General features: G+C 38.5%; 2 protein-coding genes and 1 pseudogene across 2 annotated transcripts in view; 1 reads left to right on the plus strand and 2 right to left on the minus strand.

Annotated features, from left to right (window-relative positions):
• Positions 1–3,689, minus strand: part of Zcchc17 (zinc finger CCHC-type containing 17) — a 50,370-nt gene extending 46,681 nt beyond the window's left edge. The window contains exon 1 of the mRNA XM_015485359.2: positions 3,558–3,689. The gene's annotated coding sequence lies outside the window, so the exon portion shown is untranslated. The remainder of the gene's footprint in view (positions 1–3,557) is intronic.
• A 121-nt stretch (positions 3,690–3,810) lies between these two features.
• The window catches only part of Snrnp40 (small nuclear ribonucleoprotein U5 subunit 40), a 30,556-nt gene continuing 9,567 nt past the window's right edge, over positions 3,811–24,799 (plus strand). Inside the window, exons 1-5 of the mRNA XM_015485360.2 lie at positions 3,811–4,025; positions 5,335–5,464; positions 7,655–7,748; positions 10,023–10,188; positions 19,733–19,855. Of these exons, the coding sequence (XP_015340846.1) occupies positions 3,882–4,025; positions 5,335–5,464; positions 7,655–7,748; positions 10,023–10,188; positions 19,733–19,855 (657 nt within the window). The 5' untranslated portion in view covers positions 3,811–3,881. The remainder of the gene's footprint in view (positions 4,026–5,334; positions 5,465–7,654; positions 7,749–10,022; positions 10,189–19,732; positions 19,856–24,799) is intronic.
• On the minus strand, positions 10,868–11,397 carry LOC125620451 (annotated as a pseudogene).

Below are 24,799 nucleotides of genomic sequence, written 5' to 3' on the forward strand. Positions count from 1 at the left end.
TTTTCCATATCACATGGCTAGAAAGAGACAAATTTTGGGCCATTCCAAGGGCCACATACACTAAGTCACCTTTTAAACACAGTCCCTGTCCTCAAACAGTTCTTACTCTGACAGGAATGACAACAAATTATAATTCAGTGAAGTAAGTACTAAAGTCATAGTGAGGAAGATGGGGAAGGAGGGAAATTTCAGAGATGGCAACTGTGTAGGCCTTTTAGGACAAATGGAAGTCCACTAACAGAGAATACTCTTCTTCAATCCCATTAGAACCCTAATTTATTTACCTCTATTTTCTTCTAACCTATCAGTCCTTTCTTTTTTATTTACTTTTCTCTCAATCTACCTTAGATTCTACAGCGCAATTACTTCAACAATACCCTGAACCCTTTAACTCTGTTTCTATAGCTTACCTATCTGGCAATATCCCCAGTATAGTTGCAGACACACTATCCACTATAGCTCTAAAGCAGAGAGGAATTTACCGCAGGTATTACCAAAATTATTGGAAACACTATAGTAACAGGGCTTTGGCAAAATGTCCCTAAACAATTCCTAACCCACAAAATAACAAGACTTTTGCCATGATTAAGAAAGTGATGGCCAGGTGCATACCCCTGTAATCCCAGCAGCTCTGGAGGCTGAAACAGGAGGATCACGAGTTCAAAGCCAGCCTGAGCAAATGCGAGGTGCTAAGCAACTCAACTCAGTGAGACCCTGTCTCTAAATAAAATACAAAATAGGACTGGGGATGTGGCTCAGTGGTTGAGTGCCTCTGAGTTCAAACCCCCAAACCCCCACCCTCCACCCCCACCAAAAAGGTTATGGTTCCACAATGAAGTTAGGTCTGGGATTGTAGCTCAGTGATTGAGTGCTTACCTTACACATGTGAGGCAATGGGTTTGATCCTTATTACCACATTTAAAAAAAATCAATAAAATAAAGGTATTATATCCATCTAAAACTAAAAAAAATTTTAAAAAAGAATGGAAAGTTATACTCCATGTATGTATAATATGTCAAAATACACTCTGCTGTCATGTATATGTAAAAAGAACAAACAAACAAACAAAAAAAAAAAAAAAAAAGGAGAAGAATAAGGTTATGGCTGTCACCACAGAAAGTTACCAAACCAGAAAACTGGTAACAGGAGAAACTCACTGCCACTGCCATCTTTGTCAGCAAAACTGCGTGCCTTATACCCTTTGTCTCTGCATTTAACTCAGTTCCAAATTAAATTCCCATCTTAAGTACAAAGGAGTCTAGGAAATAGTTTTTAGCTTTCCATCTCTTTCAATAAGTGATGGCACTAGAGGCTAGAATATGTATTGAAAAAGCCAAATCCACAGTCCTTGCCATATGAAGATAGGTTTTCTCCATGCATGCACTAAACAGTCTGATGTGCTGGAAAATTTTGATTTCCAACCTCAAATGGGCCCTTAACTCTGCCCAGCAATACTACATAAGCTCATTATCCTGTGTTCTACAATGACTTCCATATCTGCAATACTCATAAATCTCTGATCTTCTCTAAGTACATGATCCCACTTCCTTCTTTACAGAGAAAATAAAAGCCATGAGACAGGGAACTCACTTTATGAATATCAAACATACAACCTGTATCTATAGTCTTCATTTCCTTCTTCCCTTGTACTAAATGAAGAAACTATTCATCTTTCTCAAACTAATCCCTCTGTCTATTCATTGGGTCCCACCCATTACCATTCTCAGAAATCTTATACTACTAGTGACCCAATTTCTCTCTTGTTTATTCAACTTCTCCACTACTCTCTCAATTAGATCCTTGATAACCTCATCCTCTTCAGCTACAAGATTCTCTCCTCCTGCTTACAATTATATCTATAAAAAATACTGTCTAGGAGTTTCTATCACAGATCATTCATTTACTCCTGAGACATTCTTAGGGTCTTCCTCTCTATCTTCTCCTTTTCCACTTCTTCTGTAGGTTCACTCATTTGTTCTTTGCCATGTTGGAAAAATTCAAGGTTCTTTGTTGATTTTATCCACACCCATGGCTCAATTATCACATATATGCAAATTACTCTCAAATTTATATTTCCAATACAAATCTCTATACTGAGAACCAAAGATTTATTTCAAACCACCTCCTCGATGTCATCAATTACCTCCCCACAAAAAACCACAACAGACAAAAAACCTAGTGTTGGCCAGGCACAGAGGCACATTTCTATAATCACAGCAACCTGGGAGGCAAAGGCAGAAGGGCACCAAGTTCAAGGTCAGCCTCAGAAACTTACAGGGGTGCAGCTCAGCAACTTAGAGGAAGAGCGCCACTGGATTCAATCCCCAGTACCAAAAACAAACAAAACTGATCTCTAGTCATCTTCTGGTGTTCCCTATCTCAGTGAACACTACCATAATATATTCAACTGCATATGTCAGAAACCTAGAAGCTATCTTTGTCTCTTCACTCTATGAATCCAGTCCATCACCAAATCATTCTCATCCACTCACCCCCTATATACCTCTAGAATCTAATTTTCTGCAGCTCCATCTCAGTCCTGTTGACCTTTCTGACCAGGATCACTACATACTCTAAGAGATCTATCTGTATCCTCTAGGGCTCCCTTCCCTCCAACCTGTTCACACCATTAAGCCCCACTCCCCAGGAGAGGGAAAACTCTCTCTCCCTTTAGAAGTAAAAGCTACAAATCCCTGCAAGGCCTAATCTCTACCACCTCCAGCTTCATCTTGTATCATACTCCCCTTTGGTTTCTTTATACCAGCCACACTGGCTCTTTGTTTTAATATTCCTAAACTGATATGAGACCTGTGTCCATGCTGTTCTGTATGGAACGCTCTGCCCTCCCCTCTTCCCGTATAATTAGAATTCTTCCATCAGATATCAGCTCAGGCATCTTTTCCTCAGAAATGCCTTCCTGCTTACTTCAGGCGTGAAAAGCATCAGCAGCACTTCCATTTATTAGTGAGCTCACTGTTTAACATTTGTTTTTCCCAACACACTCTAACCACCTGAGGATAGGAGCCATGTTTCGTTCATAATGTATCCCCTAACGCTCTGCACAAGAAATAGCAGTAGGGCGACTGAGAAGACTTGGCTCCGGGGTCTGAATCTCGCTCAGTAAAGCTGTGCTCTGGAGAAGGAGCTGGACATGTCCTTCATCGCTGTCTCTCTCAGGAGAGTACAGGAGGCTCTCATAAATGACTGCAAAATCAGTGGTAAAAACAAGTCGGCCTCCTCAGCCAAAGGGGCACCCCACGTAGGCTGGGAGAGTGGCCTGTCTTCCCGGAACGCCAGGCACAGGGCTGGACATAGCAGGCGCCTGTCGAAGGCAGCAGCCATCAACGACCACCAGCAGCTGGGTCTCAGTCCTGCCGCTAGAGACCCCAAAGCTCTGCTCCTGCCCGCAAAGGGGCTATCAGAACTCAGAACTCGGGGGCCTCCCGCCCCCTTGCAATCAGAGCCTTCAGCTGAGAAGGGCAGGCTCAGGCCGCACAAGACTGGCGTTGCCTCTAGATTCGAGGAAGCACCCACCCCGACTCTCCCTCAAACTCACTTGGCGTCAGCTTCAGATCTCCCCAGCCGCCTTATTGCCCGAAACGCCAAACCCAGTCAGAGCGTTCCCACCCACAAGACCCAGCGCGCCTAGGAGGGACGCCAGCCGCGTTCACCAATCCTGGAATTGCACTCTCGTGACGTCAGGGAAAAAATGACCAATAAGAAGAGAGTATCTAGAGGGCGGTGCAAGAGGGAAATACTGAAAGCCTATTGGCTTCTCCAAATCGGAAGTTCTGGAGGAAGGACTAAACCGGAGCCAATCACAGGCCGCCCGAAGTTGTCAGCGCGGTCAGTGGCGGCGCTGAGGACAGCGGGTACCGCCATGATAGAACAGCAGAAGCGCAAGGGCCCGGAGTTGCCGCTGGTTCCCGTCAAGCGGCAGCGGCATGAGTTACTGTTGGGAGCAGCGGGGTCGGGCCCTGGAGCCGGGCAGCAACAGGGGACTCCGGGAGCTTTACTGCAAGCGGTAAGTGAAGAGGCCGGCGGCCTTCGGCCCTCAGCTCATCCCGGTCTCTTCCTAACGCTGGTACCTGATGATCCCGCACTGCGGGGGGAGAATGCACCTGAAATTAAAATAGATAGACAATAAAGGCGACCAGTATCACGTGGATGTTCCGTACATGTTTCTATGTTTGCGGCACGTTTTAAATCTTTCGACTGCCCTGTGAGGCAGCAGTGAAATTAGTTTAAAAACCTTGGGCTCACAATCAGGGCCCGGGCTTCTGCATTCTAAATATCCCGGGGATCCGGCATAAAAATAAACATTCAGAGACATTTGTAGAATGGACGAATGAATAGTGAGGGAAGGAGGAAGGGAAATAAATAATATTGGCTCTCTTTGGGGTTTGGGGCAAGTTGCTTTTCCGTTTACTTCTCTGCACTTGTGTTATTAACAGCAACTGAATGAATTCATTGATCCTTGTACTAAATGTTTTGTATATGAAGTTTACATTAGTCTTGGTGTCAGCATAAGAGTTAGAAACTGTTACTTTCCCATTTTGGAGGTGGGAAAACAAACCCTTATCCAATAAGCAATAGATTTCGAATTGGGATCCGTTCTCCTAAATGTGTTTCTTGTAAAATAGAAATGATCACACTTCTGTTACCATGCTAATACGATCAGCTTGTCAGCAAATCCTGATGGCATAGACCCCAATAGATCTGGATAATATATAGAATTACTGCCACTTTCTTTTTAAACTCTATTACTGTTACTACTCCTGGTGTTACATTTTGTTGTTGTTACTAGGGATTGAATCCAGAGGAGCTTTACCGCTGGGCTACATCCCCAGCCCCATTTTTTAAAAAAATTGTTGGTTAGAGCCTTGCTAAGTTTCTGGGCTGGTCTTGAACTTGAGATCCTCCTACTTCAGTCTCCTGAGATGGGATTGCAGGCCTGAGTCAACCACTAGGCTCTAAAGTCATTATCTCATATGGCATTATTGCAAGAGGGGCCTTGTATTTCTGTTTTTATCCTTGTGTAGGCACTTTATTATCAATCTAACAGCCAGGGGCATCCTTCTAAACATCAAATTATATGACTGCTGAAAACTTTCCAATGACTTTCTATTTCATTCAGAGTAATCAAATTCCTTATTTCTATTGGAATGATCAGGTGGGTATCAAAATAGAGGCATGAGTTACTTGAGTAGAGCTGCCTTTCTCTAAAGCATTTTAAGCATTTTCCTGATCTTTTCCCTTCACTCTTTACCCTGCAATTTTGCAGCCTCCTTTGCCATACAGCAGTGGCTACCTCATACTTATCTTTTGTTTAGGGACCTCCAAGATGTTCCTCCCTTCAAGCCCCAATCATGCTGCTCTCAGGACATGAAGGAGAAGTGTACTGCTGCAAGTTTCACCCAAATGGATCCACCTTAGCATCTGCAGGATTTGACCGACTGATATGTGAGGCATAGTTTGTTTTTTTTGTTTTGTTTTGTTTTGCAGTGCTGGGGATTGAACTCAGGGCCTTATGCATGCAATGCAAGCATTCTACCTACTCAGCTGTATCCCCAGCCCAAAGCATAGTTTTTGAATCTGGAATAATTGTTCTCTGCCAAATAGTGATTTTAAATTTTTTTTTTTTTTTTTTTTTTTGGATAGCACGTAAGTTATGTGTCTAAATTGGCAACATAAACTGCATGGCAAACATGCTAAAATCCAGGCATAAAAATGAAGAGTGATCACTTGGGTGTAGAATTTGGAGTCCATGTGGTATAAATACAGAAAGAAGGAACTATTCTACTAATTGGAAAAGTGAATTGGCTGTGGTTTAGAATATATTCCTCATAAAGGCAGATTTTAAACTAATTTAGGCAAGACAATATAGGATTAACAGATTGATGATGGTTATGAGGAAAGAGAGAACTTTCCTTTCTTAAAGGTATGAGACCTTCTTCTTGATCCATACCCTGAATCTTAGCATATATGAAGGAAGGAGGGGATCCTAAAATAGTAACTCATTCAGATAATTGACCTGTACATCATTAGGTACTGCTATCAGATTCTTAGCTATTACTCAGGAATACCCATTGTTGAAAAATCAGGCTAGGACTATAGCTCAGTAGTAGAGCATTGCCTAGCATGTACAGGCCATGGGTTGAATCCCTAGAACTGCAAAAACAGGAGTGGGGAGAAATTACTTTGAAGCAGGGAGTCAGCTGAGCATAGTGGCACATGACTATAATCCCAGCAACTAGGGAGACTGCAAGTTCTAGGCCTGTCTCTACAACTTAGACCCTAAGCAATGTAGCAAGACTCTCAAAATAAAACATTTAAAGGGCTGATGATCTAGCTCAGTATTAAAGCAGCCCTAGGTTTAATCCCCAATACCAAAAAGAAGAAGAAGAAAGGATGATGGGCTGGGGATGTGGCTCAAGCGGTAGCGCGCTCGCCTGGCATGCGTGCGGCCCGGGTTCGATCCTCAGCACCACATACAAACAAAGATGTTGTGTCCGCCGAGAACTAAAAAATAAATATTAAAAAATAAAAAATTCTCAAAAAAAAAAAAAAAGAAAGGATGAGTGGGGGAGGGTTGAAAAAGCAAGAGAGAACGTAACAGAATTATCTTACTTTTTTTTTTCTTGTGGCTTTATTCTTCATTGTCTTATAATCAGATGATTATGAAGTAAAATGAGTCCTTTGCCTTTTTTCTTTTTCTTCTAACTCTGCCTCAGAGTGGATTATGTATGTTTTACTACCCGCTCCTTTTGTAAATTTTTTGTTTATTTTTATGTGGTACTGAGGATTTAACCCAGTGCCCCACACATGCTAGGCAAGCACTCTGCCACTGAGCAATAACCCCAGCCCTTCACTGCCCATTTTGATTTTGGTGTTTTAGTCCTGTGATCCTTATTCTTACCAGTAGCTAAGCATCTGGAAGACTTGGGGATCTTTGTTGAACTTCTATGATGATCAATGTTGATATGCATCTTACCTAGGTAGGTAATCCATAATAAGACTCATAAAACATCAATCCTTGCGAGACCATTCTCCCTGAAGAAAAGAACAATGTCTTCTCATTTATTCTAACACTTGACATGTAGTAGTTACTTACTAAGTGTGGAATCAGGAATGTAGTACAGTGTCATAGCTATGTGACCCTCAAGTTGTAGATTCTATAAGTCTTATCATTTTCGCAGACTCAGAACATGTATATAGAAGTAGGTGTCAACTTTTTTAAAATTACAGGGAAGAAAATTAAAATTTTCAAGAACTATCTTTTTTCATATTATTAGTTATAAAAATATGTCATCGTTTTTATTTTAGTGTCAAGAAAATTGGTTCACTTTGTCAAACCAGCAGTGTTCTAAGAGAGTATAATTTCAGAACTATTCTGATGGTTAATTCACAACTTTTTGTGGAGGGGCAGGTACTAGGAGATTGAACCCAGGAGCACTCTACCACTGAGCTACATCCCCGGCCCTTTTTTATTTTGACAAAGGGTCTCACTAAATTACTGAAGCTGACCTTAACCTCTTAAGTAGCTGGGATTACAGGTGTGCACTACCATGCAAGCTATGAGTAACCTTTCACAGCCAGTAGAGTGCTTTGTTTTGCATGTTAATACCCACAAAACACCTCTCTCCTTAACAGTGTTGTGGAATGTCTATGGTGACTGTGATAACTATGCTACATTGAAAGGACACAGTGGAGCAGTGATGGAACTGCATTATAATACAGATGGCAGGTGAGTATTATGCATAATGGAATGACAACTGCTTCTCATACTAATACCTCTTAGAGTCCTTTCACCTTTTGACCTTCAGCTAGCTTCTATTAAGAAACCTTTTTATCAAAAATGGCTACATTTTAGATAGCCACTTTATTATCCTTATTACTGTCACCACAAGTTAGGAAGTTAGGTGTTTGTTATCTATGTATGCAATTATAAATACATTGTCACTGTCATCTAACAGTAGTCCAGATAAATTTGTTTTGTTTTATAAGACTCAAAGCAAAATGTAATTTTATCTGTAGAAATGAGCTACTTTTATTATGAAAGTAACAAAATACAATTTCAAGAAACCAAAAAGAAAGCATATAGGTTTTTCTTTTAATTTTTTATAATTGTAGATAAATGATGTGCCTTTGTTTTATTTGAGTTATTTTTTTATGTGGTACTAAGAATCAAACCCAGTGCCTCATACATGCTAGACAATTGCTCTGCCACTGAGCTATACCCCCGGTCCCAGATAGGTTTTTTGTTTTTTTTTTTAAGTGCATGTTCCTGCCATCCAAAAATAGTCACTATTAACGTTATATATTTTTCTAAAGCATTTTTCTATCCCAACTATTTCTTTTTGTTTGGTGTGTTGGTGCATATCTGTAATCCCAGCTACTTGGGGAAGCTGAGGTAGGAGGATTAGAATTTTGAGGCCAGCCTGGACATCTTAGCAATACCTTGACTCAAAATAAAAAGTGCTGGGGATGTAGCTCAGTAGTAAAGAACCCCTAAATTCAAAGTTCAGTTAACACATACCACATATACAAGTAGAGTTTTTTGGTTTTGTTTTTTATAATTTTTTTTATGGTTGTAGATGGACAGAATGTCTTTATCTTATTTTTATGTGGTGCTAAGGATTGAACCCAGTGCCTCACACATGCTAGGCAAGTGCTCTGCCATTAAGCTGCAGCCCCAGCCCACAAGTTTAGTTTTGATATATTTGTTAGAGATATATACAATTTCTTTTTTTGGTACCTAGGATTGAACTCAGGGATGCTTAACCACTGAGCCACATCTGCAGCCTGTTTTTTATTTTTTATTCTGAGACAGGTCTCACTAAGGGCCTCACTTAAGTTGCTGTGAGGATGGCTTTGAACTTATGATCCTATTGCCTCAGCTTCCTGAGATTCTGGGATTACAGGCCTGTGCCACCCTGCCCAGTTTGTATGATCTTATGTACTGATTTTTTGCCCCTAACATTGTTCACTTAATCTCTGTTAGCATAAACATAACTGCATGCTTTTAGAATATCTGTAGATAATATAGAAATTTGGTTGTAAAAGTTTGGTAGGCATTTTGGTTAATGTTGATTTATTTTACATTTCTGATCTCTTAGCCTGTTGGGATGCTCCCATCTACTGGTGTATAGCATTGTGTATTTTAAGTAAAAATGTGTTTTAAGATCAGGCTTAACTTAGAATTAATCCTTAGAGACAAAATAAAAACTAGTTTTTAGAGAAAGGATTGGAGTTACTCAGATGAAGAATTGCTGCATTCTGTCTTACCTCTACTGCAGCAGGGAGTGACCAGACATTTCCAAGTGAAAGGATGTCTTATCTGTAACATGTTAGCTATCACAAAGGAGGAAAATCTGCTGTAATGGGCATGTGATATGTCATGGGGACTCCAAAGGAAACTTTTTTTTTTTTAACATTTATTTTTTAGTTTTAGGTGGACACAAAATATTTATTTTACATTTATGTGGTGCTGAGGATCGAACCCAGTACCTCGTACATGCTAGACGAATGCTCTACCACTGAGCCACAACCCCAGCCCTGAAACATTTTTTTTTTAATGTTTATTTTTTTAGTTTTAGGTGAACACAATATCTTTATTTTATTTTATTTTTTAGTTGTAGATGGACACAATACTTTTATTTATTTATTTTTATGTAGTGCTGAGGATCAAACCCAGGACCTCACACATGCAAGGCAAGCACTCTACTGCTGAGCCATAACCCCAGCCCCTCTTTATTTTTATGTGGTGCTGAGGATCAAACCCAGTGCCTCATGCATGCTAGGCGAGCACTATACTACCGAGCCACAACCCCAGCCCAAAAGGAACGTTTTTAAACTTCATTGAGTGTAGAACATGAGTAGGAGTTCCATAAATAGTGTAAGGCATACCAAAAATGACAGCATAATTGGAAGAATCTGTCTCATTTTGGCAATTGGGAAAGACAGATTATTTTTGTTGGTTTCCACTTATTTCTTTTGTGTTCTTCCTCTTACCTTCTAGTATGCTCTTCTCAGCATCTACAGATAAAACGGTGGCGGTGTGGGACAGTGAAACAGGAGAGAGGGTTAAAAGGCTGAAGGGACATACTTCCTTTGTGAATTCCTGTTATCCAGCCAGGAGGGGACCCCAGCTTGTCTGCACTGGCAGTGATGATGGTACTGTAAAGGTAGGTATTCTCAGTCTTTATGAACCTTATCTTGCCTTCCCACCTGTGCTGTACCCTCCTCTGCAAAACAGTTTTAGTAATCAGTTCCCATTTAAAATTATATGCACTGTTTTAATTACCCTAATTACCCTACAGAATAATATTAGAACCATAGAATAAATTACTACCTGGAACAAAGTGGACCATGAGGATTTGATCCTTGGCTCAAGCTGGTAATTGTGTGACCTTGAGCAGTTCACTTTTCTTCGACTCAGGTTTTTTTCCCTCCCCCCCCTACTCTTTTTTTTGCATTTATTCTATTCCTGTGCCATAAGTTTTTGTTTCTTGGGGCTGGGTTGTGGCACAGAGGTAGAGCGCTCACTTGGCATGCATGAGGCAGTGGGTTCAATTCTCAGCACCACATAAAATTAGAATTAATTTTCTATAATTATAACTAAATATTGTGTCCACCTATAACTAAACAAAACCTTTTTTTTTTTAAATTATGCTACTTCAATTTGCATAGGTCTATACTTTTTTTTTTTTTTAAAGAGAGAGCGAGAGAGAGAATTTTTTAATATTTATTATTTATTTTAGTTCTCGTCGGACACAATATCTTTGTTTGTATGTGGTGCTGAGGATCGAACCCGGGCCGCACGCATGCCAGGAGAGCGCGCTACCACTTGAGCCACATCCCCAGCCCAACCTTTTTTTTTTTTTCAGGAAAAAAAAAAGGGTTTTATTTCTTTAGTTTCTTCTGGGATATCTTTTTCTTCTGTATGACCTCCTCTTCTGGTTTAGGAACAGTTTGTTCCTTTTCAGTGAGGATCATCTCGCTGTGGCAGGGGGAACTCATGTCTGGATTGATCCGACCATGAGCTCTGTAAGTACAGCGGCACACTTTGGGTGCTTTGTTCATCGCTATATGTTCAATGACCAGAGAATCTGTGTCTAAACCCTTGAGTTCAGCATCACTCTCTGCATTTTTAAGCATGTGCAGCAAAAATTCAGCACTCTTTGGGCTACCATCCCTGTGTCCAGCCCCACTGTTTGCCTGGGCATACTTCCCAACTCCAGCATTGTAATGGTAGAATGGCACACATTGCTTCTTTAAAGTGACGTCTTTCTGGTACTTGGTGGCTGCACAGTTTCTTAAAGTGAACACCAAGATTTGAACCTCTTGATTTGCGTGATTTTGTGTGGGTTTTCCAGGTCAAGAGAGCAAACCATTTTTACAGATCACCTCAGGCCACTTACAGGAGGAGGAAGAGCTAAAGCTTAGTTTCTTGATCTTTAGTAATATAAATGTCTTACAAGATTATTGTGAAATTACAGACATATAAAAAGCCCAGTAAAGGGTTTTAGTAGCTCAGAAACGTAAAGGTCATTTAGTGTAATAGTTCCCCACTATATATGTATGTATATTAGAATCCATTAAATTACCTAAAGATTCCAGTTCAGTGGCTCCGAAATGGGAATCAGAATTTTTAAAAGGGTTCTTCAAGTGTGGCTTGTTAGAGCTGGTCTGACATTTTAGGAGCCACTGATCTCATCCAGCAGCATCATTTTACAAATGAAGAAAATGAGACCTAAAAACATCAACTTGTGTCAAAGGTACACAAGGACACACTGCTTCATAGTTCCAGGGGGTCCATCTTTGTTGCACTAATTGGTTCTTTGTTTCATTTTAATGGTTAAACAGGGGGACTTGAAGGCATACACCTGAAAAACAATACTAACCTTTTGATTGTTGCTTTTTTACTTTTTTTTTTTTTTTTCCCTTGAACCCAGCGCCTCAAATGCTGAGCAAACACTGGGTATACTCTTGATGCTTGGCTAAAAGGAAATTCTGGTTTAGGACTGGTTTCTAAGCCCAGAGTCCTAAACTAGGTATACTGTAGTTGGATAGGTATATGTTTGTTTATTGCTGCGTTATATCCCCGTCTTTTTACTTTTAATTTTGAGACAATCTCACTACATTGTCCATGCTGGCCTCGAACTTGGGATCTTCTGCCTCACTCTCCTGAGACACTGAGATTACAGGGGTGTGCCAGTTGGAAAGTCCTAACAGTGGCTACTTGCTAATTGGCATTGCAAAACACAAGAAGAGGCAGAAATGCCTTAATGGATTTTATTAACAAACATTGAGGGCCTTCTATTATAAACATCTAGAAACTTGTTTTTATGCTTTCCATTTCCTCTTAGTTACTTTCACTTTTTTGTCTTCGTTCTCATATTTATCTTTATATATACATATATATACATATATATATATATATATATATATATATATATAAAATATATAATATATTTTAGTTGTAAATGGACATACACCTTTATCTTTCTTATTTTTGTTTGGTGCTAAGGCTCGAACCCAGTGCCTCACATGCCAGGCAAGCGCTGAACCCCTGAGCCACAATCCCAGCCTCATCATATTTATCTTTCTGTCCTTCTTTGGCCTTTTATTTTCTAGTACTGCAAAAAAAGAGTTTTATATCTATACTGTCTTTCTTTCTTTTTTTTGGTGGTTACTGCTGTTTATTTATTTATTAGTTACACGTGACAGTACAATGATCTCAACAATTCATACATTTGAATCAAATAGGTGTCTTTCTTTTTTTTTTTTTTAAGATTTATTTTTTAGCTGTAGTTGGACTCAATACCTTTATTTTATTTATTTATTTTTATGTGGTGCTGAGGATCGAACTCAGTGCCTCACATGTGCTAGGCGAGCGCTCTAGCGCTGAGCATGCATGAGGCACTGGGTTTGATCCTCAGCACCACATAAAAATCATTTACTGGGCTTTTTATATACAGTTTTGTATGTCTTTGTTTTGGTTTCTTTTTTTAATTGAAGCTGAATTGGAATCATCTTTATTACTCAAAATAATATTTTTTTTAATGGACAGTATATCATATCCCTAGATGACTGCTTTTTAATACGTTTTTCTTATTTTGAATTTTTGTATATTATTTGTATTTAAGGCATCATCAAGCAACTTTTTTTAATGGTTTATTATTTTATTGTATACTTTATAAAAACAAAAGCCTGAACATGCATTCTCCCAACATCAGGGAAAAAGCTTACATCTTTCTTATGCAGCCATTTTCTAAAGCAGGTTGTGTTTTTTGTTTCTATATATAGCCATACGTACTTCTCTCCCCTCAAATATTTATATCCTAGCTACAAAAATGGAACTGCAAAGGGATTGTACAAATGAGATCATCTTGGGGCTGGGGATGTGGCTCAAGTGGTAGCACGCTCGCCTGGCATGCGTGCGGCCCGGGTTCGATCCTCAGCACCACATACAAACAAAGATGTTGTGTCCACCAAGAACTAATAAATAAATATTTTTTTAAAAAATGAGATCATCTTGCTCTTGTTATAATACACTCTTGAGGTGACTCAAGAACCATGGAAAAAACACCTAATGGAGGTGGGAATGTCTGTTAGCTGTACAAAGGAGCTGTTATTAATTTGTTGAACTGGCTCCTCCCTGACATAATCAGTTTATAGGGGCATGGGCATGTGAATCAGTGAGACAGACATGGGCCAAGTGATTGCTTCTGTTTGTTTCCAGAAGGCACGTATTTTCTATACCCTTTCTTAAATAACTGAAGACAAACTACGGGAGAACCCAGTATTTTGATTCCTCCCACTCGGGGGTATTAAATGCATAAGGAAAAGATTAGTTATATCCAAGTAATACTTTATATTGAAAAATATAAAAATATTTTTAAGCCAATGTGGTTTTAAGTGTTAGGATTTTTAGAAATCAAAATATTTTTTCACATAATTTTCAAACTAAAGTCAAAGCTAATCATATTCTATGGTAATGATTTAAGTGCTGGTGATACAGTTTTCAACATTTGTTTCCCTCAGAGAAAAAAGTTCTTCTTTTGCAGATTCAGAAAACTGCAAATTTCTGGCAGGTTGAACAACTTTTTATATATACTTTTTAGCTACTTATCAAGTTGAAGGCTTTGCTGTTTTCTTTTACTTGGTTTGTAAGTATAAGAATAAAATAAATAATTTCATTTTATCTAAGGGGAAAAATCATGTTGCTTTGTACTTGTCACAGTTCTTCACAGAAAGCAAAGATTTCAGATAGCACTATGAAGGAGCTGCACACCCAGCCCCTATTTTTAGCAAGTACATTCTTTCCCCTAGTTTAAAAAAAAAAAAAAGTTAAAGAGAGGGCTAGGGATGTAGCTCAGTAGCATGTGCTCAGCATTTTTGAGGCCCTGGGTTCAATCCATAGTGGCAAAGAAAAAAAAAAGTAAAATACAATATACGTGGTAAATTGTTTCCTTTCCTGAACTATTCAGTCCTAAAGACTGAATAGTTACAGGTTAAAGAATGGACCGTGTTCTGATTAGAGGTGGGAATGGGCCGAAGTAGCCCAAGTGAGGTAAGGAGAATATCTACACCATGAGGGGCAGTTCATTGTAGGGAGTCAGTACAAAGTGCATCCCTACAACACAGGATAGTTAGCTGAGTGCTCTCATGTGGTGAAAGTGTCATCTATACATAGTGGTGGTGGTAGAGGGGGAATGTGGCTTTCAGAGCCTGAGCTCAAATTGTCAAGGTCTTGAATTCCAAGATAAGCAATTTGGCTTGACTCTTGGGCTAGAAGGGTTGGGAAGCAGGTGTGTTCTGTAGGAAAGAAGTGAAGCACTCTTTGGACCATTTATCTGAGTAACAACCTAAGACTTTTTTAGTTCATGATTCCATGAAGTAGGAGCTACTTTCCATCCTAAGCCACGAGAATGGGAGGAGAAGCATCTTGGCACACTCCTACTCAGACTCTACCTTTTGACCACAAAATTAAATTTAAGCCCATTAGATCTTTTCTGAGATACATGGCTGATTCCTTTCTTTTCAATGACAATCCTTTAACACTTCAAACATAATCAGCTAACATTCTTTCTCTTCTAAATGAAATGACCCATACTCTTAAAAAATTTCCTGTGGTTCATCTTCTCGTGTCTGTCAGCCATTTTTTTTTTTTTTCTGTCAGTCATTTATTGAAACATCCCTGGGCTCTTGCTGTATTATCCACACTTTAAAAATATACAGCTATAAGCCTTTTTTTTTTCTTTAATGCAACTAAATTGTCTAGCTGAGTACAGAGTTCTAGAGTTGTTATGACATCTTTTCCTCCCCTATTATTTATGTATCAAGTAGCTGTTTGAAAAGAATGTAGGATCTAGGAAAGGTGGCACACACCTACAATCCTAATGACTCTGGAGGCTAAGGCAGAAAAATCACAAGTTCATGGCCAGCCTCAGAAACTTAGGAAGACCTCATCTCAACAATAAAAAGGACTGGGGATATAGCTCAGTGTTAAAGCACTCCTTGGGTCAATCCCCAGTACCAAAAAATAAATTAAAAAGTTTAGCCAAACATAGTAGCCCACACCTGTAATCCCAGCGTCTCAGGCTGCTGAGGCAGACGGATTACAAGTTTAAGGCCAGCCTCAGCAATTTAGTGAGGCCTTCTTTCAAAATTAAAAATAATAAGGGCTGAAGATATAGGTTAATGATAAAGCACCCCTAAGTTCAGTCCCCCCACCAAATTTTTTTCATGAAAATAAGGTGTAACTTTGTAGCAAAGCACCTGCATAGAATTTTGCATAAGGCCCTAGGTTGGATCCCCAGCACCACGCAAATAATAATTATGTATGTGTTCGTTTTTAAAACGAAGCATATATTAATGTAAAATTAACCATACATTTCAATACTTTTAGGTTAATACAATATTTAAATAGTAAAATCTGACTATTAAATTCTGGTGTTCATTTTACTGTTGACTTGCTGGGATTCTTTGTCAAGTCACTTCTCTTTAACCTTTAGTTTCCTTATCTATAAAAGTTGGGGTTAAACTAGATAGTCTAAACATGGTAACTTTGAAACACTTTTTATCCCAACCCACATTAAGGAATATATTTTATATTGTGACCCAATATTCACCCCCTTCCACATAATGTATCTTTTATGAATCAACCATTTCTGCATGACATTCTGATAATCTTCTGTAATATTTTTACCTGAGATAAAATGTAGCTAACATAAAATTTGCCATTTTAATCATCTTTTTTTAAAATTTTTTAAATACATTTTTTAGTTGTAGATATACACAATACCTTTATTTTATTTATTTATGTGGTGCTGAGGTTAGAACCCAGTGCCTCACAGGTGCTAGGCAAGTGCTCCACCACTGAACCACAACCACAACCCCCATTTTAATTATCCTAAAAAGCATACAGCTGTAGGGATGTGACTCAGTGGTGGAGCACTTGTCTAGCATGTGTGAGGCCCTGCATTTGAATCCCCACTGCCAAAAAACAAACAAAAAATATGCAGTTTAGTGACTCTTAGTTCATTCAGTGTTGTGCAACCATTGCTACAATCCATACCAGAATGTTTTGTCACCCCTAAAAGGGTATATGGTGATATAGTAATTAACCAGTTTATCACCCCTATTTTTGCCTACCTCTGGCAACTGCTGACCTGCTTTTCTTCTCTTTGATTTGCCTAATCTGGACATTTCATATAAATAAAATAATATGTGGCCTTTCATGTCTAGCTTCTTTCATTTAGCAGGTTTTCTAGATCTATATGTGTTGTAAGATATATTGATATTAGATTCTTTTTTATGGCTAAATATTACATTGTAAGAGTATTCCACACATTTTTTTTATCCATTGGATAATTCAGTATTAGAATTATTCATTGCCATGAGTAATGCAACTATGAGCATTAATGAATAAGTTTTGATATGAGTACCTGTTTTCATTTCTATTGGGAGTAGGACAATTGGCTCATGTGACAATTCTTGTTTAACTTTTTGAGAAACAAACAGACTTTTCCAAAACAGCAGCACCATTTTATATTCCCACCAGCAATATATGAGGGTTCCACATGCTAGTTATTACTTGTGTGTTTTTTTGTTTTTGTATGGAAGTTGAGGTTTTTGTTTGTTTGTTTGGTTGGTTGGTTGGTTGGTTGTCCTGGGGATGTATGTAACCCAAAGCCTTATACATGCTAAGCGTGCACTCTACTACTAAGCTATACCCCTTGCCCTATTGGATTTGGGTTTTTTTTTTTTAAGATATCCTAGAGGGTATAAACTGGTATTGTAATCAATCAGTTTATCATCTCAAGAAATGTTTATTCAAGTTCTCTTTCCATTTACTGATTGGGCTATTTGTATTTTTGTTGTTTAGTTAATATGAGTTCATTATTCTGGGGCTGGGTTGTAACTCAGAGGTGGAGTGCTTACCTATTATGTGTGAGAGTTCATTATTTAAGTCCAGTTTATCTATTTTTGCGTTTGTCACCTGTGCTTTTCCTTTTTTAATTTTTTTAGTTGTCAATGGATCTTTTATTTTCTTTATTTATATGTGGTACTGAGGATCGAACTCAGGGCCTCACACATGCTAGGCAAGTGCTCCACCACTGAACAACTACTCCAGCTCTATCACCTGTGTTTTTGATGTTGCATCTAAGGATTTGTTGCCAAATCCAAAGTCACTAAGACCCCTGTGTTTTCTTCTGAGAATTTTTATAGTTTCATCTCTTATATTTAAACTTTGATCTATGTTGAATTAAATTTTGCAAATCATGTGAGGTAAGGGTCTATCTGCCTTTTTCTTTTCCTTTTTTCCTTTGGTGCTAGGGAATGAGCCCATTCTCAAACTTGCTAGGCAAGCCCTCTATAACGGAGCCATACCCACAGCCCTAGTTTTATTCTTTTTCCATATGGTTATCCAGTTGTCCCAGAACCATTTGTTGAAAAGACTATTTCTTTTTTCTTTTTTTATTTTCTTCTATTGTGTTGCATACTCAATTTTTTGTTGAAAACTAGATATTTAAACATATAAAGTAACAACAATGTTTGTTGTTGCTTATTGCAGTTATTGTTTGTGATTTTTTTTAAACTAATTTTGTAAGATCTGTATTTTTTCTTCTGTGTAGCTACTGAAGTCTTTTTCCATAAGCATTCTAATAAGGTAGTAATTGACACAGGTTTCCTTAATCATTTAGAATGACAAAAATTCTGCCAGTCTTTGCAGATTGGCCATGTGTCTGTGTCAGAGACTACCTTCAACTCTGAGCTAGGCAGTTTGTAACCCTGCATTATCATTCATTTCTTGGTCTTACAGAGCCTGAAGGTCAGCTGGAGGTGAGAGCTTAGGGCCTTCTCAGATCCCCAGGAATATATGAGAGCTTTTCAAAGCACTTATTTCCCACATTCTCCTTCCCTATCCTTTCCTCCCAAGCTTTTTGGTTTGTCTGTCATTTGCCCTATTCCCTGCCCCAGACAGCAGAGGCAAATGCGTTTGTCTTTAAATGTTTTCAAGAAGAGTTTCATATTAGGCAAAATAACTACAAACCCTTTGGACTCATCCTTCAGAAAGCCACAGACATAGGTCTATAATTCCAGTGACTTAAGGCTGAGGCAGGAAAATTGCAAGTTCAAGGCCAGCTTCAGCAACTTAACTCGTAACTTAGTGAGACCTTGTCTCAAAAAATAAAAAGGGCTAGGGATGTGACTCAGTGTTAAAGCATCCCTGGGTTCTGTCTCCAGTACCTAGAAAAAGAATATGAACAGGGTACGGTAGCTCAGGGATGCTAAGGCAGGGGGATCCTAAGAGTCCAAAAATACAAGTGAAATGATTTATTACTTATTTGTTTGTGTTCTAATAATATCTTTTTAGTTTCTAAGAATCAGTGTAAGCATTTTAAATGCTATTTATTTGTTTTAATGCCTAATACATTTTGTTATGATTTTAAAATGACCTTTGTGTCCCTGTTAGAAATGTGTCTATGTATACAGGGTCCTTGAATTTAGGGGTATACTGTGTGATTACTGGTTTTTTTTGTTTGTTTGTTTGTTTGGTACTAGGGATTGAACCCAGGGGCACTTAACCACTGAACCACATCCCTAGTTCTTGGTTTTTGTTTTTTTTTTTTAACTTTTTTTTGTTGTAGATGAACACAATACCTTTATTTATTTATATGTGGTGTTGAGGGTTGAACCCAGTACCTCACGTGTGCCAACCAAGCACTTTACCACTGAGCCACAATTCCAGCCCCCTCTAGTCCTTTTTTGTATTTTATTTAGAGACAGGGTCTTGCTAAGTTGCTGAGGCTGGCTTTTAACTCCCAATCCTCCTGCCTCTGCCTCTCAATCCACCGGGATTCCAGGCATACACCACCACACCTGCCAGTGTGATTATTCTATTTTAATTTATTTTTTAGTTATAGTTGGACACAATACATATAGGATTGAACCAGGGCCTCACATGTGCTAGGCCAGAGCTCTATTGCTGAGCCATGCCCCCAATGTGATTACTTCTTAAGAGTGACATTACTGGGCTGGGGTTGTGGCTCAGTGGTAGAGTGCTCCCCTAGCACTTGCGAAGCCCTGGGTTCGCTCCTCAGCATCACATAAAAATAAATAAATACAATAAAGGTGTTGTGTCTTAACTACAACTAAAAAATAATAAATAAATAAATAGTGACATTACTAATAGACTCATCTTTTCCTCTGCTTCAGCTTTGGGACATCCGGAAGAAAGCAGCCATCCAGACATTTCAGAACACTTACCAGGTGTTAGCTGTAACCTTCAATGACACAAGTGATCAGATTATCTCTGGTGGAATAGACAACGATATCAAGGTATGTTTGATGTTTATGTTATAATTCCTTTTCACTTGTATACACTCCTAGAAGTAAATCTTTGCAAACTGAGATTGTGGTGCCTTGGCACTCAATGCCAACTAATAGGAAGGTAGAAACTTAAAACTAAGAACCAGGCAGTTAATTTGAAGTGTGAAGTCCCTGGGAGAGGGTCTGTGTGAAAAATACAGAATGCATTACATTCCTTCCCTGAAGACATTTAAAATATTTTTTTTTTTTTAATTTTTAAAAATTTTTTTATTTTAACTGTCTTGTTCTAATGAGATAACTGTGAATCAGTTTGTGATTCCCTGCCCTCATCTCTCGATGTGTTTCTTTTTGACCCTGTGAAAAGGAAATTTCCTAAACTTCTCTAAGAAAGAGACAATAGACCATGAACTCAAGTTTTCAAGTAATTGACTTGGATTCTGATCCCAATTCCATCAATTTCTAGTTTTGTGACTTCAAATAAGTTCTTTTACTTTATTTCTTTAAGCTTTTGTTGTCTCAGGAGAATAGCAAAGGTAGTAATAATAACAAACAGTAGCATCTGCCTCATAGGGTTATGGTGGTTATTAACTGAGCCTGGTCTATTAAAGCACCTGGCAGAGTTCCTAGACGTAGCCAGTGCCAGTAGTTGTGCAGTGTTTTTTTGGAGCTACACAGTTCATGTCTGCCTTTATCTATTGGCTTCCTTGAGACTTTGACCTTACCTTCTGCCTTATCATAAGAATGATACCTGTTAGTTAATACCCAACTTCCTCTGTTGTCCCTACCTGGAGATTGTACTATATTCCTGTCCCTCCTTGCTTCCTTTGGAGTTACTGGAGATAAAATTTCCTTGTTTTTATCCAAAGGTGGTCCTTTAATTGGAAGGGTTTCAACTCTTCTTTCATCCTCAAGAAACCCATGCCATCAGTTTGCCCAGATCCTTTTTTTAACTTCTGTGTTTCTCCTTCTCATCAACATTTCATCATGCTTAGGTCTCTTCTAGGGAAGGTAAGTAGTATCATCCTTCAGCCACACACCCTCTCTTGCTATTGCCCTGAGGGTCTTCCCCTTCATAGCCAAACTTTTTGGAAAGGATGATGGTGGTGATAATGTTGTTATCATCTAACACAAAGTGCTTGCTTTATGTCAAGTGGTGTTCATAAGCTTTGCATCATTCATTCGTTTAGGTTCACAGCTGTCTTCTTGAAATAGACCCTACCAATTCCATTTTATAGGTGAAGAAACTGAGCTAAAAGAGGCATAATAATATAACCCAAAGTTCTGCTGCTATAAGAAATGGAAACTTAGTTCAAACCAAGAATTTGGTTCCAGAGTCATACTCTTTTTTTTTTAATTTATTTTTTAGTTTTCAGTGGACACAACATCTTAATTTTTTTATATGGGGCTGAGGATCAAACCCAGCGCCCCACGCATGCCAAGCGAGCACGCTACTACTTGAGCCACATCCCTAGCCCCCAGAGTCATACTCTTAACACTTAAGAGAAAAGCCCTGAAGATTTTCATGGACTCACTGTCTTTAGTTCCTCACTTCCCTTTTATTTCTCAATTCCATATCTCCCCATCACCTCTAACAGTCTGGCCTCTGCTTTCATTATTTTGTGGGCATTGCTCCCTTTAAGACCATCTCTCTGTTGCCAAATCCAGTAGATCCTTTATAGTCTTTTCTCGTGTGTGTGTGTGTTGGGGGGGTGGTTATATATGTTTTACTACCCTAACCATTCTGAACCAGACATGACTTCTTAAGTTCTATAACTACAGCCTCATCCCTCTGTCTTAAATGCCCTCGTGAGCTCCTTTCTTTAGGCATGTTTTTTTGTGTTTTTGTTTTGCCATGCTACATATCAAACATAGGGCAGGTACTTACTTCTACCACTGAGCTACACTCCCTACCTTCTCTGCATTCTTTTTCTTTTCTTTTCTTTTCTTTTTTGATGGGCACAATATCATTCTTTTATTTATTTACTTTTATGTGGTGCTGAGAATTGAACTCAGTGCTTCACACGTGCTAGGCAAGTGCTCCACCACTGAGCCACAACCCCAGCTTCAGTCCTTTTTATTTTTTATATTGTGACTGTATCTTGCTAACTTGCCAAGATTGGCCATGAACTTATGATCCTTCTGCCTCAGCCTCCCAAGTTGCTGAAATTACAGGCATGTACAACCACACCTGGCTAGTTTTTATGCTTTACAAAATGTAAAAAGAAAAAGAGCCTGGCACAGTTACACACCTATAATCCCACCCACTTGGAGGCCTTGCAAGTTTGAGGTCAGCCTGGGCAATTTATTGAGACCCTGTCTCAAAATAAAAAATGAGGGAACTGGGATCATAGCAGGGGTAGAGCACATGCCTAGCAATGTGTTGGGCACTGGATTCACTTCTCAGCACTGCGTATAAATAAATAAAGATTCATTGACAACTAAAAAATAATAATAAAAATTTTTTTAAATAATAAAAAAAGAAAAAGGGCTAGGGATATAGCTTGATGGTAGAGTGCTCCTGGGTTCAATCCCTGATACCAAAAAGAAAAATAGTAGAAATAAAATCACTGTGGTATAATCATCCAAATTCATTCACTCTTGATATTTCATTATACTTTCCAGTCTTTTCTTTTAGATAAAATCTTATATGCTGCTTTTTGTTTCCAACCAGAGATGAAAAATTGTGCTTTATGTGTGTAATAAGAACTGTAATGCATTCTGCTGTCATATATAACAAGTTAGAATAAAAAATAAAATAAATCTTACATGCTGTTTTTTAAATTTATTATCCTATAGCTAGTTCCTTTGTCAGGAACCTGCCTACTTCAGATCTTGCTATGACTGACTTGCTCTTGTTCTTATTTCTTGGCTCAGACTCCTGCTTCTCTGAGAGGACTTCTAAACTTGAATAGGTCCTCCTCTAGTTGCTCTGTATCATATCCCTCTTATCCTTCTGGACAATATGTTGGGATTATTTTTCTGATTCTTCCACTTAATTGCTCTGATTTTAAGAAAGTTATTTGTGGCCAGATGTGGTGACAACTATAATCCCAGCACTTAGGTGACTGAGGCAGAAGGATCACAAGTTCAAAGTCAGCCTCGGCAACTTAGCAAGGCCCTAAGCAACTCAGCAAGACCCTGTTTCTAAATTTAAATATATATATAAAGGTAGGTACTGGGGATGGTTGAGCTCCTTCCTTGGTTTCAATCTCCAGCACCAAAAAAAAAAAAAAAAAAAATTTTTTTTTTTTTTTTTTTTTTTTTTTGTTGTTTTGTTGTTATTATTGTTATTTTGTTTTTGCAGACAGGGTCTTTCCATGTTGTCCAGGCTAGTCTTGATTTCCTGGGCTGAAGTGATTCTCCTTCCTTGGCCAACAGAGTAACTGGGACTAGAGATGTGTGCCAGCACACTTAGCTAAGAAAGTGACTTTAACTTCTCTGAATCTCCATTTCTTACCTCTAAATGGGAGTATTCAGCCTACCATGTGTAATTGTTACATGAATTAAATAAAGATGTGATATTCCAGCCCATGGCAAGCTCTTAGTAAATGTTTAATACATGTCACCTGCCATTATCATCTTTTTTGTTGTTTTGCCATGCTGGGGATTGTGCTGTACCACTAAATTATATCCCCAGCCCATCAATCATTTTTATTATTGGGATATTCTACAATTTAGTAAGTCACAACCATGTCACTAGACATTGATTTATGTTGTATGTACCACTGTCACAAATTAATGCTGCTATGGTCATGTTTCTGTAAAACTTTTTCTGCATTTGTTTCCTTAGGATAGAGTTCCAGGTGAACAGTAAGGTATCAGAGGCTTGGGGTGTAGCTCAGAAGTACATAGTTTGCTTAGTAAGGCCCTGGATTTGATCATAAGCAACAACAAGAAAAAATTATGATGATAATGATAGTGGTAATATGCTAACAAGTATAAGAATGTTGCCAATTTTGAATACAAATTGTTTTTTGTTGTTGTTTTTGTTTGCTTTTTTTTTTGTAGTTGTAGATGGACAGCATGCCTTTATTTTATTTGTTTATTTTTATGCAGTGCTAAGGATCAAACCCAGTGTCTTACATACATGCTAGGCATATGCTATGCCACTGAGCTACAGCCCCAGACCTATTGTTTTATTTTATGGCAGCAGCAATTAATAGTATGTAAAGTTAGGTTGCTATAATTAGTTGTCTTCTTTTTTGCTCCTATATGATTAAGGTATGCTAGAGAAATGTAAGACCTTATTAGAATTTAGAATTTAGTTAGAAGATAAATTGAGCTCCTTCCTTAGGTTTCTCCCTACCTAAATACCCTGTTGTGACATACTTAGGGGAGAGTAATTACCCCTGGACCCAGAAGCACTCTTATGTTGAAGTTGTCCTCGGGCCTCATAAATTTCTTTAAATATGGAAAAGAGAGGCTCCTTTCCAATCAGAAATAGACTCCAGGAAAAAAAAAAAAAAAGAAAGAAATAGACTCCAGGAATGTCAAACCTGCAAGAAACCTTAAACTTCTGGTTCATCTGTCTTATTTTATGGATGACTAAAGTAAGGCCCTAAGATGTTAAATGATTTAGCCAAGATCACATAGTCAATCACTCAGTCAATGGTAAAGCCAGGATGGCAGCTGTATCCTCAGAGGGCTGATAATCTTTCCAATCTGTCTTGTTGCCTCTGGTCAATTAACAGGTTTCTTTTAAGCACTTAGGGACTCAGCAGGCTTTAGCATTTAATTGCTTGACAAGTCCCTATACTGCCTCAGCACATTAGTAGGTATTCCTAAAAGAACTTGGTTCTTGGGCTGAGGGTTTAACTCAGTGATAGAACCAGTGCTTAGCATGCATGAGGCCCTGGATGTGATCCCCAGCATGGTTGAGGGGGCCAGGTGTGACAAGACACTTCTCAGCACAGCCTGTTTTTAAAAAGGAAGAAGAAATGAGGAATGGGAGTC

This window comes from Marmota marmota, unplaced genomic scaffold (genome assembly GCF_001458135.2).
Source record: "Marmota marmota marmota unplaced genomic scaffold, marMar, whole genome shotgun sequence".
Lineage (NCBI taxonomy): Eukaryota > Metazoa > Chordata > Mammalia > Rodentia > Sciuridae > Marmota > Marmota marmota.